The 17,440-nt window shown below is 38.0% G+C and overlaps 1 protein-coding gene across 4 annotated transcripts in view; it reads left to right on the top strand.

Moving 5' to 3' along the window:
• The window catches only part of CDK8 (cyclin dependent kinase 8), a 95,827-nt gene that overhangs the window by 54,226 nt on the left and 24,161 nt on the right, over positions 1-17,440 (top strand). For 3 of the 4 annotated variants that reach the window (XM_040979862.1, XM_040979861.1, XM_040979863.1), the window contains exon 4: positions 400-540. In XM_040979862.1, the coding sequence (XP_040835796.1) occupies positions 400-540 (141 nt within the window). Of the gene's footprint in view, positions 1-399; positions 541-17,440 lie in introns of those variants that run through there. The other variant, XM_040979864.1, reaches the window with a different exon arrangement.

Genomic DNA, 17,440 nt, shown 5'->3' with positions numbered 1-17,440 from the left:
ACCAGTGCCTGTGTGGCATGCTGGTGTGTCAGTCAGCAGCCTGCTGCACTGTGCCACAGATGTCAGCCCCACAGTGTTCTTCACAGTCCGTAACAAGTATGAGTCAGCTGTACTGCAAAAGTCAGTAAATTCTAATTGTATTTAAAAAAATAAAATCGGTGCTTCCTACATCTGTATTTTGAGCATTTATTTTTGAGATGGTGTCATGTAATTAGGAAATGAGGTTTTAGCTTCAGTTATTAAGAAGTTTTAAAGCTAGATGAGCTACTCAGCAGAATATGAAAGATTATGTTTTCAAGTATCCTTATAATCCATGAATATTTCTTTTGCTGTTACAAAAATACCTGAACTATCTTTCCTGCTTTGTTTTTCAAGTGATACGTATATTTTTTCTTTCAGCATATAATCAAGTTTCACAGAGCTTCAAAAGCAAACAAGAAGCCAGTTCAATTACCTCGGGGAATGGTGAAGTCACTGTTATATCAGATCCTAGATGGCATTCATTACCTGCATGCTAACTGGGTGTTGCACAGGGATTTGGTAAGTCAGTCTGTAGTTGAGTTTGAACCAGAAAGCTGCGCTTGATGCATTTTTATTTGTGTCAGATTTTGTTGCTCCATCTAAACCTATTGATTTTGAAGAGAAATGAAGAAAAATAGAAGTAAACACTTGCTTTCCTAAGCTTTTGTTTCCTTTTTTTAGTGTATAAACAAACATTGACTTGTTTTAGATTGATAATTAGATGATAGGGAAACTGGAGATGAGTATGTTTGTGAACAACTTAGAGCCCAGTAAAAACTCACTTACATGTAACAGGCAGAAAATGCTAATTCTGTATAGTTACTTTTTAAACTCCACTGTTCCAGCGGTAGCCCGTTAACCCATAAACCTGTATAGTCATAATGAAGTATGTTATTAGAAGTCTTTAAATATTCAGGTGCATTAAACTTTTAAGAATGTAGAAATGCCGGAAATTGGTTCTCATCTTAATGTGACAATGTTTGGGTTTGTTTTTATTTATTTATTTATTTATTTATTTTGAAAGATTTTTTATTTATTGGAAAGTCAGATATACAGAGAGGAGGAGAGACAGAGAGGAAGATCTTCCGTCCTATGATTCACTCCCCAAGTGAGCACAACGGCCGAGGCTATGCCGGTCCGAAGCCAGGATCAAGGAACCTATTCCAGGTCTCCCACACGGGTGCAGGGTCCCAAAGCTTTGGGCCGTCCTCAACTGCTTTCCCAGGCCACAAGCAGGGAGCTGGATGGGAAGTGGGATAAGAACCAGCACCCATATGGGATCCTGGTGCGTTCAAGGCGAGAACTTTAGCTGCTAGGCTATCACGCCGCCGGGCCCTATTTATTTATTTATTTGTCCATCTAGCATGGTACATTTATCAAATCTTCATAGATTTAAATTACTTAAACCTGAATATTGGTCCTTCTTTTGTCTAATTGCTCTGTGCTGTTTGTGCTTTCCTTAGCAAGGGTAGTAACTATAGTGAAGTTTTTGACAGGATGTTCATTTCACATGTCAGCATGGTGCCAGAGGATATGATTTTTATCTGTAATCTCATGTGTGCATTGAAAAATCCTGTAGATTTGAAAGTAGAGAGGTGGAACTTAACCTTTACACAAGACATTCTTTCCAAGCTACTGTGGGTTGACCTTCAAAGAAGCTGCTTCAGTGACACATTTTCTAGTTTGCTTGTTCATTTTCTTTTTCTTTCGTTCTCTTTCTTTCTTTCTTTGTTTTTTTCTTTCTTTCTTTCTTCCTTTCTTTCTTTTTTCCTTTCTTTCTTCCTTTCCTTTCCTTTCCTTTCCTTTCCTTTCCTTTCCTTTCCTTTCCTTTCCTTTCCTTTCCTTTCCTTTCCTTTCCTTTCCTTTCCTTTCCTTTCCTTTCCTTTCCTTTCCTTTCCTTTCCTTTCCTTTCCTTTCCTTTCCTTTCCTTTCCTTTCCTTTCCTTTCCTTTCCTTTCCTTTTTTCTTTTCCTTCTCTCTCTCTCTCTCTCTCTCGTTTATTTGTCAGTTTAAAAGAATTATGGAGAGGGAGGGGCAGGTGTCATCCACAAGTTCACTTCCAAATGGCCACAACAGCTGAGTCAGACCAAAGGGAGCTTCGTGCAGGACTCCCACACGGGTATTCTGCAGTTGTCTTCTGGAGCAGCCAGAACTCAAATTGGCAACCGTGTGGGATGCCAGCATGGCAGATAGCTGCTTAACTCTGAGCCATAATATCAGCCCCTGTTTCTTTCATCTGCTTTAGGAATTTGCATTAAAGTACATTTAATATCTTCAGTCCTCATGCCTACAAAGCATTTAAGTTGGAACTAGTAACATAGCAGGAATATAGCTGAAATATTTTCCTTCTGCAAGCTCCATTGTTAGTGGAATTAGACTGTATTACTAACAAAGGATTTATAGAAAATACAACAAATCCTTTGGCTTTTAATGAAACAAAAAATTTGACCTTTAGGAATAGAGTCAGTATTAACTTCAGTAATGAAAATAAATATGAAGCTTGATTTTATCTTTTGGTAAAGGTCTTTTTTGATGTGGCTTAAACATAGAAAAAATATAGTGTAAGGGTCATTTTGGAAGTCTCAGATACGTGTCAAGAAAAGAATACTTGAGTACTTGGGGATCGGTATACCCTAAGTATAGTTGAGTGTCTGTATATGACTTAAAGATAATACATCATTTTTACAAGTGGTTACTATGTGTTGTTACCATAGTTTGGCCATTCTAAATAACCATTAATAAAAACAATCCTCTTAATGAACCAAACCACCCCGGTGTTGTAAACATCTTGATATGTCACTGCTGTGTGTTAGTCTATCTGAAGCATTCACCAAGTGTAATGTCTAGTGCTGCCTCCATTTCTAATGACCCCAGTGTGTGATTTTAATGGTTCTTTTAAGCACTTAATCCTTCTGTCTATCTCAGGCACAAGATTCACTAAACCAAGTTATTAAAATGAGACCCTGTGCTTCTAAGCTAAGTACTAGTTTCGGTGCCTATCACCTACATTTTTTAGTTCTGAAGGAATAAGCTGTTTTAATACAATGAGCACTTTCCTGCCATCTGAACATTAAACTTTAGAGTATTTATATTGACAACTATAAGTTTTACATGTGACACTAATGCAAATACATTAGAATGCTATGTTTACTCAATAATATTGCCAGAAGCTATGCACATAAGTTTTGTCATCCCATCTCATCAGGTATTTATTACTATTTTCAAATGAGATATTTACTGAATCAGAACAAATTTTAGTTATTCGTTGTCGTCTTTGCTTATTTTCAGTCAAGTTTTGGTAGAAAGTGGTGATTGTGACTTTAACTGATCAACATGTATATCTCATGCTATGCATTTCCCTGTTTGGTTGAGGTATTGACTTGCCACATGAAACTTCATACTAAGTGAATAAGACATCCTAAAAGTAGCACCATTGTACCCTGGATCCAAATACTCATGTATGGGTCCCCAGACCACGTCTGTTGGTGTGCCAGAATCTATCCCCCACATACCTTAACATACATACATACATACATAAATAAATAAATAAAATAAGCAACTATGCTTACACACTGATATAGTTAGCACAGATTTGGCATTAGCCAGCTCCAGGATGCCTGCCAGCTATTAGCTGTTTTTCTCCCAGTAGTGTAAAACTTGCCTAGGTACAGTACAACACAGGCCATTGCCTACATTTGGGGCCTAAAAAAAAGTACAGTTTTTTGTCTTGTTGATGAGAATATAAAATAGTACAACTGTTAATGGAAAACAACTTGACACTTCCTCTAAAACTTGAAAGAAAATAGATTTAGTAGCAATTCCGTTTGTGGGTATAAACGTCACAGAATTCAAAGCAGAGTCCCAAAGGGATACTGACACCCTTGTTTAAGAAGCATTGTTTGTCATAGCACAGGGGGTGGAAGCACTCTAGCATCTATTGGTGTATGAGTGGGTCAACGAGCAGTGATACACACACACACGTCTGGAAATCCTGACAACATTCTGCAACATGGATGAACCTTGAGGCCATTCTACTGTGTGACTGCAGTTTCATGAGGAACTTGAAACAGTCAGAATCAAACAAAGATGGAAACCAGAAAGATGCTAGAGCGGAGGGAAGAGGGTTGTACAGAGAGTTATTGTTTAGTGCAAGATGGGGAACCTTTGTTCTGTCAAGGCTGAATGGATATTTGTAGCATCATTCACAGTCCGTGCAGAATTAGCAATTTAAAAATTAAATCTGTGATTGCTTTGACAGGGCCAGACTGAATGATTTCACAGGCCAGGGCATCTGTAGCCTGTGGGCTGGACAGTCCTCATTCCTGGGATTCACTCCATCAAAGGGTTCAGAGTTTCATTTTTACAGAATAAAGAGTTGTGCAGATGGGTGTTAGTGATAGTTGTGTAAGATTGTGACTGTTTAATATCACTGAACTGTACATTGAAAACTGTTAAGACGCTAAATTTTTCTGGTAGACCCTGAAATGTGGGTTTTATCAAAATAAGAAAAAATCAACAAGGGAAAGTAAGTTTAAATGATTCATTAATAAGGAGAAAATTAAAGTCCATTAGCCTGATTGCATTTAGTTTAGTGTTTTTTTCTGAACCTGTGCAGATAAGATAATATGAATCAGTGAAATTGTTTTTTATTTTTTTGGTGCATAGAAGCCTTATTTGGAGGTGTCAGTTCTGTCTGAACTCTTCCTCCTGGATAGAGTTCAAACGCTCTGGCTGAGGGGTGCGAACATTCTCACCACCAGTGCCTGTGTTGTGACTAAGCACTGATGCCCTGCCACTCAGTCTGGCCTGTAATAAGAATTGAGGATTTTTTTTTTTTTAATTCTGGAAAATTTTCCTTTGCAAGGAATAAAGCTGTGCTAAATTAATATTTGCAGCACACTGCCATTATTTGTAAATCCAAGTAAAGCCTGAAGCAGTAAAATCTAGACTCCATGCTCATTTTTTTTTAAAGATTTATTTATTTTTATTGGAAAGGCGGATATACAGAGAGGAGGAAAGATAGAGAGGAAGATCTTCCATCCGATGATTCACTCCTGAAGTCACCGCAATGGCTGGAGCTGTGCCAATCCAAAGCCAGGAGCCAGGAGCCTCTTCCGGGTCTCCCACATGGGTGCAGGGTCCCAAAGCTTTGGGCCGTCCTCGACTGCTTTCTGGGGTCACAGGCTGGGAGCTGGATGGGAAGCGGGGCTGCTGGGATAGAACCGGCACCCATATTGGATCCCGGGTGTGCAAGGCGAGGACCTTAACCACTGTGCCACCGCACCGGGCCCCCCATTTTCTTTTAAAACTTATTTTTCTGACAACCAAGATGCTGCCCTGATGTTTGCATCCCCTTTGCCTTTCATTTCCATTGTAGGGAATTCTGTTTATCTTCTCGGGTTTTCCTCATGCTGCATCATCTACAAACTCTTACTAGCCATGCTAGCTTGAAATGAAAATATTTATAACCAAAATTAGTTACCCTGAACTACTCAGGGGTGCTTACTAGTTTTGATAATGTTATTTATTTGATTAAGCAACTGTGGTTTAATTTGTTTGTATCCCTTCCAATGCCTACCAAGATATACTCCAAAAATAGCCAGTGCATATATAGTGCTACTTATGTTTGCTTAAAGAATGAACCAGCTCACTGTAGCACAAAGTAAATGATGCCCAAAGGAGAGTCTTAGATTATTTCTGTTATTTCCTCATGTAAACATACACACTCCTTGTGGTGTTTCTCTTTTATAATATCTGTTATGATTTACCACAGAAAAATTGCATATATAAATTGCTTTTCCATTCATATTTTAAATTTTAAATTCTTTCATTTTAATCTTTATAAATCATTTCACAGTTGGCCTTCATTTTACTGCCTAGAAGAATTCAGTTCACAGGTTATTCAACAAATGATGCTGATCTGTTGATCTCTCATCATTTCTTCACATCTGGAATTTTTTTTCTACTTGACAAACTGATTACCCTTTCCCATTTCATTTATTCTGTTATTTTTGTCACTTATTCCCTTTTTTTTTCTCTTAGTGCTAACACTGAGACATCACCATAATAGTCTGCCAACCTTCATTTTATCCTAAAATACCATTAGGTTCCTTGTGTGAAAATTATTGTGAATTGCAGGCAAGGTGGAAATACCTGCTTGTTGTAAGCTACAACTGTATTTAACTTGTACATTACATGTAACTGATTAATCTTTTACCAGACCATAGTTCCAGGGTATTGTAGTCTTTCTGTTTTTAGCAGTTGTTCATCATTGATTGTGTTTTATGCTTTTTGTTAAAAATTTTGACTGTAGTCTAATGTTAATATTAGATGTTAGTAATGGATTATTTTAAAATCAGTATTAAAGAATTAGATGTTCTAAGAAAATTAATTAAAAGTAGATTAGTAGTTATATAACTAGTCTATAAACCATTGATGTTTGTTGACTAGATGTATTGAAGTTCTTCAGAGACAACCATGTAAGATACAGTTGACAAACAAATGAACAGATAGATAAATTGATATACACACACTATAGGTTTCTTAGAGGAATTGGCTTACACAGTTGAAGATGCTGAGAAGTTCTACAATGTGCTGTAGAATCAAGGGGACTGGCTGCATGGCTGATTGAGGCAAAGCCTGAGGGAAGGGAGCTGAGGCCTTCGACCTGATATCCTGATGGCCAGTGTTGCCATGCCTTCCGAATAAAGGCCAAAGAACCTCGAGTTCTGATGTCTAAGGACAGCTGCTGAAAAGAAAATTTTAAAAATTAGAGAGCTTTGACAACTGTTGCAGCTTCTTTTGGTTACTCCTGACCTAAACTAGTTGCAAATTGATTTTTATATCATTGCAAACATTTCTGAAAAATTAGACTGTGAAGATAGATTTCTGTCAAAGGTATCCCGGTCGGGCAGTGTTAGTGTAATGCATGATGTGAGGTACAGGCTACTGCAGGAGCACATCTAAAAGATGCTAGTTACAGCCATTTGAGTGTAACCTGGCTTTTTTTTAATCTGAAACTTTAAAAAATATTATTATTATTATTATTATTATTGTTTTTTTTTTTTTTGGAAAGGCAGATTTACAGAGAGGAGCAACAGAGAGACAAGGAGAGACACAGAGAATGGCTTTCCTTAGCTGATCCAAAGCCAAGAGCCAGGAGCTTCTTTTGGGTCTCCCTCGCAGATGTGGGGTCCCAAGGCTTTGGGCCTTTCTCTGTTTTCCCAGGCCATAAACAGAGAGCTGAGTGGGAATTGGAGCATCTAGGTCAGGAGTTGGTGCCCACATGGGATGCCAGTGCTACAGGTGGGAGATTAGCCTGTTGAGCCAGTGTGCTGGCTCCTGAAACTGCTTTTGTCCTGCAATTTATTTTAATTGTGCCTGCTAACTTGAAATTACTTGCTGGGACTTCAGCTTCCGCTGGAGAAAAATGTGCTAGTTTTTTAGCTACTAAATAATATAAAAATCTTGAACTTCGGAGTAAAAGTCAAATTTCTTAGGATTCAACTTTATCAGAGAATCTAACGATGTATTGGGGGTAGCATGATGTTATTGATGGCATTGGGAATCTAATTCCTTTTATTTATTTATCTATTTGAAAGAGTGTCAGAGAAAGTGGAAAGACAGAAACCCTCCATCCATGGTTTTACTCCCCCAAATGTCTAGAGAGAGACAGAAAATAGAGATCTCGCATACACGGTTCATGCCCCCAAATGGCTGCAGCAGCCAGATCCCAGGCAGGCTCAAGCCAAGAATCCTGTCTCCCACGTGAGTGACGGTGCAGGTACTTGGGACATCATCCATTGCTTTCTCAGGTGCGGTGTTAGAGAACCAAGTCAGAAGTAAATCCAACAGGACTCAAACTAGCACTGCAGTACGGGATGCTGGCTTCTCAAGCAGTGGGTGGTTAATTCCCTGTGTCTCAGTGACTGCCCTTGATTATTTTCTTAATGCCTTGATTGTTTATGACTATTTGACAGGCAGAGAACAGACACAGAGATATTTCATCTGTTTGGTTGATTCTCCAGGACCTGACAACAGTGGGCATTGTCTGGCCCAAGCCAGGAACCATAATCTAGTCCTGTCACATGGATGGCAGGGACCTAACTATTTGAGCCATAATCTACTGCCTTCCAGGGTGCATAAGCAGAAAGGGGTGCTGGGACTTGAACCCAGATGCTCCTAAAGGGAATGCAGTCATCCTCAGTGACCTCTTAAGCACTGAGCCACATCCATGCTTCATGACCTGTTGGAATCATGTTGGGAAAATGAAAAATTGTCTGGTTTATTACTTTTGCTAATGGATGCTAAGATTTGTTTATAGTTATGGTGTTTTGTTTTTGTTAGACTTACATTTTCTTACTGTATATGGAACTCTAACATAAATCGAGAAACAGAAGCAGAGAGGTTAGATCACATGTCGTTACTCAGCACTGTAGCGGAACTGGGCTGCTCAATTTTTCTCTGCGCCAATGTTTTCTTACATTGCAATCATAAGGGCATCAAGGATTCATGATACAAGCCATGTTTTGTTTTGTTTTTTTAATGAAATACTTGTGGAATACAGGAGATTTGAGTGTATTGAATAAATTAAGGGCAGTTATTGTTTCATAATACTTTTATTCCATTATACATGTTCATATGTTAATATTCTCATATCATATTGAATGTTTTTCCCCCAGGGGGTTGTGCTTAAAAAAATTTGAAAGCAACAACACTAATTTTTTCCTAGATGATATTTGCTACAGTTAGTAAAAGAAGAACATCAAGGAAAAAAAACTCGAATTCCAATCTTTGGAAAATATTTAGCTCCACATTTATGTAAGCAGATTAAAATTTCTTGCAAACTGCTTGCCGCTGAGAATTGCTTTGCGTAGCAGTAGCTCAGGGAGGATATCTTTTCTAAGATTGGGTGTGGGTGGTATGATTTAGAAGTTTCACTTTATTTAATATCCTTCCAGTTACCTAACGTAGTAGTTAATATACATTATTGTCGCACCCTAGTAAAAAAATATGTTTCCATTTGGACTTAAAACTGAGTAAAACGCATATTTCGTGTACTATTTAAATTTATCGATAATATTTAGTGTGGTTTTAGTGAAAATGATTACAGAATCATGGTTATTTTGCGGGGGGTGAGGAGCCATACAAGAACTTCCTATCTGAAAATAGATACCAGTAAATTCTTGAGCAAAGAAAAGCCTAACAGAAAGGAACGTGAGGTTATCCATTTGCTGAAAATGGCAAAACCACAAAGGACGGGAGAAAGGAGCCTGTGGTCGGTCTAGCCCCTGTCCTTGCCTCGTGTGCTCTGATTATCGCTCCCTTGAAGCAAGTGTCAGGAACACAGTGATTCTTCTCATTCCCTCCCTCCTTTCCTTCCTTCTGGCCTTGTTCCCATGCCATGTGGAATGCTGGTGTCGCAGAAAGCTCTTACGTTGCTGCACCGCAACATTGGCCACATAAATTTGGTTCTTCACAGAACTTTCTGGAAGAAAAATACTTAGTTAATTGTCAGGTTTGATTATTGCTCATCACATCAGATTTACTTTATTTATTGGGAATTTTAGAGATTGCATAAATTAACTTCAAAATAAAACAGTAAGATTATATCCATTATAAAGCATGGGCTTCTTAACATCTGATTAATCTTTAGTTTGCATTAATTTAATGTTATAAATACTTTGCTTATTCTAAAATATATTTACTTAAATGACTAGTTGGACAGTTTTGTCTCGCTACACACATTGATTGTAGATTATCTACTTGGTTTCTGGATAAGTGCCATTTATATATTTGTGTAATTTTGAAATTAAGCTTGCATGAAGGGCAGCTGTTCTAATAGTTTATAAATAATAAAAAGTGGCCCCATTTGTTGTAGTAAATATCATGGCTATAAGTAGCACATGTTTATATAGGCAGGTTGCAAGTTGTTAATAAAAATGTGAGATGATTTGTAAATTACTTATACTTATTCTGAATTGTGACTCTTAGTCAAGTGTCTAAATCACATAAAATAGCGTAGTGTTATAACTTTTTTTTCAAAGATTGGTTTGTTTTATTTGAAAGGTAGCTACCAAGAGATGGTTTTCCAAAGAGGAATGCAGAAGTCTTTGGATAAAATTGTGAGAGTACATAAAAATTAATATTCTAATCAAATTTTCTAATAATAGAGCATTATTTTCCAGGTCTCTGAAGATTAAGAAGCTATTTGATCTTTAAATATAAGCTAGATTAGATTAGATTTTCCCTTATTTTCAACTGTGGTGATTATCTAAGCCTATTTTAAGTCATTTATGCCCAGTAGGCCCATGAATTTTGTTAACAGCCTTATCTCTTTCCTGGATATAAGCTAAATGGGAAATGATTACGTAAGAGGGCAAGAGTGAAAGTTTTATAAAAATAAACACAAGCAGCTAGTCATATTTCAGAATTAGTTCAATCCAAAAGTTCAAAGTGTTATATAAATTTCTGGAAGTATGTCACCACATAGGAATTTTTTAGATATGGTAAAACTCATAGTTTGCTCATTTATGATTATATCTAAAATCAGTAATGGTTTTAAAATTCACTGCTAAAATTTTTTTTTTAATTTATTTTATTTTTATTACAAAGTCAGATATACAGAGAGGAGGAAAGATAGAGAGGAGGATCTTCCGTCTGATGATTCATTTCCCCAAGTGACTGCAACGACCGGCTCTGCGCCAATCCAAAGCTAGGAAAACAGAAACTTCTTCCGGGTCTCCCACACTGGTGCAGGGTCCCAAGGCTTTGGGCCATCCTCAAGTGCTTTCCCAGGCCACAAGCAGGGAGCTGGATGGGAAGCGGAGCAGCTGGGATTAGAACCAGCACCCATATGGATCCCGGCGCGTTCAAAGCGAGGACTTTGGCTGCTAGGCCACGGCGCCAGGCCCCTGAGAAAAATGTTTAACTTTTCCTGTCCATAACCAAACCAGTAAAACTGGAATTTATTTTCCTTTGTGTAGCAGTCACTTTGTTATAATGATATGTGTCCATTTTTATTTATTTCCCATGTAATTTGCATCCGTATTTTTACCATACCTTAAGAGTAATACTCTAATGAGCATGTGATCTGAGTACTACTAGCTGTTTTCTAACCTGGATTATCTGAGTCTGTAAAGTTAGTCTGAATTTTGAATTTCCAGTCTTTCCAAATCACAAGGAGGCCTATAATTCAGGTCAGTACAGCTGAAGGTAACTATTTGAAAAATTACAAAAGATGATTAGGCTTTTAACTCTTTAAGCAAACGTCTGTTTATACGATCATCTTTGTATATTTAAAATTAAGTCATGTTTTGTTTTCCTAGCTTCCATGACTTATGGAGCCTACCATTGCTGTTTGTCTTCGAGTGGCCAGAGTGGCCATTCCCATGCTTTATTAGTGTAACATCTGCTGAAATAACCAGCTTGAATGTTTCCGGTGTGACTAGTTCTGTCTTCCTGAGATAGACACTGCTGCGCAGCTGTGCTCTTAGAAGGGAGGGTCAGTGTTGGAATCCGTAGCACTCATGCTGTGGGCCCTCTCTTTGGTCTTGTGGTTCCGTGCCTCCCACCCACCCCAGTCCCACCACCCCGTGATTAACACAAACTGTTGTTAATGTGGGTTTGAGGAAACGCTAAGAGGAAAAATAAGGAGGCATAAGAAATTCGGGTTATTTAATCTTGAATAGAGGTTTTCTGTCATCGTAAGTTGATGAAGAGAAATTAAGCCCTTGTAAAAATGTGCCTGGGGTTTATTGAGTCTTGGTCTTTGACTTCAGTGTGCAGCATTGGGAAAGGCTGCCCTCTCTGATGCAGCCTCATGTTTAAAAGGGGCCAGATCTGTAACTTTCTTTTTAGTAGAAATTCATATCAAACATTAGGACCATGGCACATAATAAATATTTATTAAATACATTTCTGATCCATCATCAAGTTGCCTTAGGGGTGGAAAACTTTATTTTGTTTTCTGCTTTTTCATTGTAGATATTAGGTACATGATAAATAACCTATTGAATAAACAGAGTCTGTCTTCTGAAATATATCTTAGAGGCACGTGTGCCATGCAGTAAATTAAGCTGCCACTAAAGACACACATATTGGAGTGCCCTGTCTGAGTCCCAGTTACTTTGCTGATGCAGCTTTTGTTAATGCATCATGGGAGGCAGCAGAGCATAGCTCAACTGTTTTGTGTCTTACCACCCTTGTGTGAGGCCCAGGTTGAAATTTTGCTTCTGGATCTTATCCTAGCCCACTCATATCTTTTGTGAGCATTTGGGGAATGATCCAGTGCCTGGATACATCTCTGTCTCTGTGTCTTGCATAGAGGAAGATAAGTAACTCCAGTTTGAATGTAGTACAGTTGGCATTTGTTCTCATCAGCCACTCAGTGACTTCCACAAAGAGTAGTAAACTGGAATTTTTAATTTTGTGGAGGAGAGGCTTTAGGAAGAGGATATGATAGATGAAAGAGTAAGTTTGGCAGGGATTCTGAAATAATCACAGCCCAATATCCATGAATCAGAATGGGAGATCAAGTGCCAACTAACAAGGAGATTCTAGAATTCTGTTGCCAGGGCATAGGCATCATGATGTCCACTGGTGCATTGTCACATTTTCAATTCATTAATATTTGCCCATTTGCACTGCAGTAGGCTGACCTCACATTCTACACAGGTCAGTGTCTTGGACTCCACTAATTGCCATGTGCTTCATTCATTTCTATCACTCCCCCTCATGTAGGCCACCTAGAATACTGCAAAAACTCCATCAGTCTTCCCCACTTATTTTGTTTGGGTTCATATCTCTAATCAGAATAAATCCTCTAGAAAATAAATCACATCATGTCACTCTCATTTTTTTTAAGTAATTATTATTATTATATATTTGAAAGGAAGATTTACAAAGAGAAGGAAAGACAGATCTACCATCTACTAGTTCACTCCCCAAATGGCCGCCATGTCTGGAGCTGAGCGTATTTCCAGCCAGGAGCCAGGAGCTTCTTCCGGTTATCCAACTTGAGTGCAGTGCCCAAGGACTTGAGCCATGCTCTGCTGCTTTCCCAGTCCATTAACAGGGAGCATGATTGGAAATGGAGCAGCTAGGACTAGAACCAGTTCCCATATGGGATGCCAGTGCTACAGGCAGAAGATTAGTGTGTTGATCCACCATGCTGGCCCTCATGTAACTCTCTTGCCTAAAATTCCTCAGTGGTTTTCTCCTTGGGAGATTGCTGTTTTCAGATTCTTTCCCCAAACACATTATATTGTGTCTTTCACATGCAAAAACTAGAAGCTACTCTTTTGTGTATAACAGCAAGAAAGAAAATGTGACACCAGTGCCAGTGTCATAATACTAAAATTTGCAGTGGAAGCTGAAAATTGGAGTCCATGGAATGAAATTGTTTCCTATGACTCTTACAGTATCTTTAATCCTAAATTTCACTGTTGTGTAGGATGTTTACTCTGAAAATTTATTGATGAGTAAATTAAAGATATTGTCTTATGCCTAATTTTTCCTAAATTAAGAATAGATTCTAGCAAATGCTTTTTTTCTTGGATCTGGAGATGATCAGAAGGTTAATCCCCTTTATTCTGTTAATGTATTATTGTATTTAGAAGGTTTCATTTTGTTTTTGATATTGAACAGTCTTTGCATTAGTGTGACCAACACATCTTTTCTTTATTTTCAGTCACTGTTAGATTCCCTTTCATCTATATTCATAAAAGATTGGATAGTAATCTGTTTACGTTGCCTTTATCTTCTTTTGCTGTTATGATTGTATTAGACTTGGGAAAGTGATTTTAATTTCTTGAATAGTTGGAGACCTGAGTGGAGTTCCAAGCTCCCAACTCCCAACTCCTGGCTTTGACTTGATCCCAGCCCAGCTGCTGCAACCACTTGGGGAGTGAAGCAGCACATTAAAGATCTCTCTTGTTTCTCTTTCTTTTCCTCTCTCTCAATAACTCTACCTTTCAAATAATTTAAAAATTTTTTAGAAAATTTATCTTAGGAACATCATCCATTTGTGCTTATGTTCTACCACCCTTACCTACTGCCCTAGAAGTTACTTAAGAATTAGTGCGATGGTGAGTTATTGTTAACAGATTACAGTGATAGCTTTAGTATAATTCTAATGTACATAGTGCTTTGGGCATCATGTTAAACCTTTTATGTGCACTGTATTTGATCTGTGCAATGTTACTGTAATTATTTTTTATCTACATTATGTAGACAAAGAAACACAGGTCAGAGTTACTCAGTTAAAAGCTGATGACCTCGCTTTTTCAGACTTTTGTTGGTTGTAAGATGTATTTACTTGAAGAATCAAGGAGAGGGAGACACGGAAATCTTCCATCTGCTGATTTACTTCCCAGAAGACCACAATAGCCAAACTTAAACCAGGAGGTTCATATGGGTCTGCTATGCAGAGAGCTGGCATAAAAATAAAACAGCTGGGATACAAAACCTTCCCCATGTGGGATGCCTCAGGTGATAACTTTAACCCGCTGTGCTGTAGTGCCATCCCAGAAACCTTATTGTGCACCACATGCTATACTCCTCATGTTCTGAGCAACATCCTCATTTTCTTTTTTGTTAAGATTTGTTTTATTTTTGTTGGAAAGTCAGATACACAGAAAGGAGGAGAGACAGAGAAGAATATTTTCCATCTGATGATTCACTCCCCAAGTGATCGCAATGGCTGGTGCTGCACCAATCCAAAACCAGGAGCCAGGAACCTCCTCCAGGTCTCCCACGCTGGTGCAGGGTCCCAAGGCTTATGGGCCGTCCTCGGCTGCTTTCCCAGGCCACAAGCAGGGAGCTGGATGGGAAGTGGAGCTGCCAGGATTAGAACTAGCGCCTATATGGGATCCTGGTGTGTTCAAGGCAAGGACTTTAGCCGCTTCTAGACCACAGTGCTGGGTCCAGCCTCATGATTTTCCCCCAAGGGGTAAGAAAGATGGAGAATTACTGATCTAACATCTCCTGTTGGAATACAGAAAAAGAAGTTATTGTCACATCAGATTAAGTATATCTCATTTCAAAATGTCAAAAACGTATTTTCCAGTGGAAGGATTTAAACAGTAGAAATACAGCAAAGACCTTGTGATTTATTTAATATATGTGTAATTATGTGCCTTGGCAATTTTCTATTAGATTTTGACAAGTTTTTCATAGAAATACGAAGTATAGACTAAAGCAATGTAATGCAGTATAGTACCATAGTATTTAGGGATATACACAGTATTTTTTTTTTCAGTAAACATTTTGAATATTTATGTGTTATGTACTAGAAGATAGGAAAGTATGTTAGCAGTATTGACAGAGGCATGATTCAGCATTGTATTCTCTGAAGGCAAAATAAAACCAGAAAAAGCAGAAGTGTTTTCTTAACTGTTAGATGTCATCAATTGAAAAATATACCATTAGAGTGAATTATTAATTGTGCCTATGAATTAAGATGTCTCTTATGTTGCCAACATTCCATATTGGGATGTCTGAGTTCTGATCATGGCTCCATTCCTGGTTCCAGTTTCTTGCTTATGCACACCCTAGAAGGCTTAAGGTGAGGGCTTAAGTGATTAGGCCCCCCCTCCCACATGGGAGACTGGCATGGAGTTCCTGGCTCTTTGCTCCTGGCTTTGCTATGCATACATAGTCTGCATTTTAAACAGATTTTTAGACACCAATTTCACTAGCAGAGTGGTAGAGTGGTATGTAGGAGATGTAATTTTCTCCTGTCTTGTGGTTAGTTGCCATTGTAACCCATTAGTTAAAAGGATGGGCTCTGGAACCCAGCTGCCTGCTTTAGACTCCAGCTCTACTGCATGTGACTCAGAATGAAAGGGCTAATATGTGTGAGCTCACGTTAGCTGAGATCTTGCTGGTTTTGGCTATCTCATTTTACAGTTGAAATAATAATCTCTTAGAGACTGTATCAATTTTTGCACATAGCTTTCTGTTCTTGACAGATGTCATTCTGCTACTTAAATCTCTTGTGAAATTCATTTTGTAGGGTAAAAAGCTAGACCCTGTGTTATCTGACCTTCATCAGCTTTTGCATTCACCTTCCTTCCACTTACCCCTGGGAATTATTCTGTACTACGGAATGCCCTTTTGAGTAAACCAAACTGTTTCCCACTTCAGAGTCATCTTAACCCTTCTGCCTGAAAAATGTCTCTGCCCACATCCCTTACACATGCATAGGGCGTTCTCTCCTTAGAGAAGCCTTCCTTCAACACCTTACCCCAAATGTTGCTCTCTCTGTTGCAGTCCTTTTTCTTCCATAGCATTTATCACAGTTTTTAGTTTTTCCCGTTATATGTTTATGTACCCTTTCTAACACCTGGTTTCTCTTTGTGGAAAGAGACTTTGTAACCCGCCATCACATACTAGAGACATATGGGCCCTTCGTATGTTGAATGAGTGAACACTAACTGTGGTAACTTTAATTGTAACCTTTCTAAAAAGGAAAAATCATGAACACATTTTTTAAAAATATGCATTCTTTTGATGTGGTGCAGTTTACTTTTAGTGTACTTAAGATTATTACTAAAAAAATGACATCACAGAATGAATAGTGATAATAGCAAATTACTAGGGAAGAATCACATGCAGAATAGCTGCACAGATTATGTTGAATAAAAGTAAAATTTCATTTTTGTATCTTCATGTGCTGAATCATTTGCTATCCATTTTGGAATTGCACAGAAGTTCTAGTTTTTGATCAGACTTGATATGTCGGAGCTGATCAGTTCTTTCAAAAATATGGAAAAAAGGTCATCATTGAGTATATAGAAATTTTGTTACCAGACTGATATTTGCAGTGGTCATGAAAATCTAATTCTGTGCAAATCTCATAGAAAAGCATTGGTTAATGGTTCTTTATGGGATGATTTTTCCATAGACCCATCAATAACAAAATTTTTCTGTTGAGTCAAAATCTAAAATTTGCTTTGATACATTAGTAAAGGTATAAATAACTCATTTCATCCCTGGAAAAAAGTTCTTGAAGTTAACAAACTTGCCACAATTCCCCACTTCCAAACAGGTATTAGATTTTTATGGTATTTGGTCAACCAAACCCTTATCTTTCTTAAAACAGAATTCCCGCAGTCCATTTCCATCAACATTTGGCGTCTATAATGGAACCAGTTTGCCATCCCTGCTGTAGGCCAAAATTGTCAGTGAGCTCTGTCCAGCCTGACAAATTTTGGATAACAGAAAACTATAAGAATGGTTGTCTCTGCAGTGCTGGACATTTAGAAAATATTAATGAATTTTGGGGGTGAACATAGCAGCAAACCATTAAGACAGTTTAACCTGCTTTTTTCATTGCTTGTTTCTTGGGATAAATAAAACAACAATAAAAAAGATCCCATTGCTTCAGGCAGTATTATCTCAGTGATTGATATCATTTT

This window comes from Ochotona curzoniae, unplaced genomic scaffold (assembly GCF_017591425.1).
Source record: "Ochotona curzoniae isolate NIBS_2020 unplaced genomic scaffold, NIBS_Ocur_1.0 contig_3332, whole genome shotgun sequence".
In the NCBI taxonomy this organism is placed as follows: Eukaryota; Metazoa; Chordata; class Mammalia; order Lagomorpha; family Ochotonidae; genus Ochotona; species Ochotona curzoniae.
This window is presented reverse-complemented; position numbering and strand designations above follow the sequence as displayed.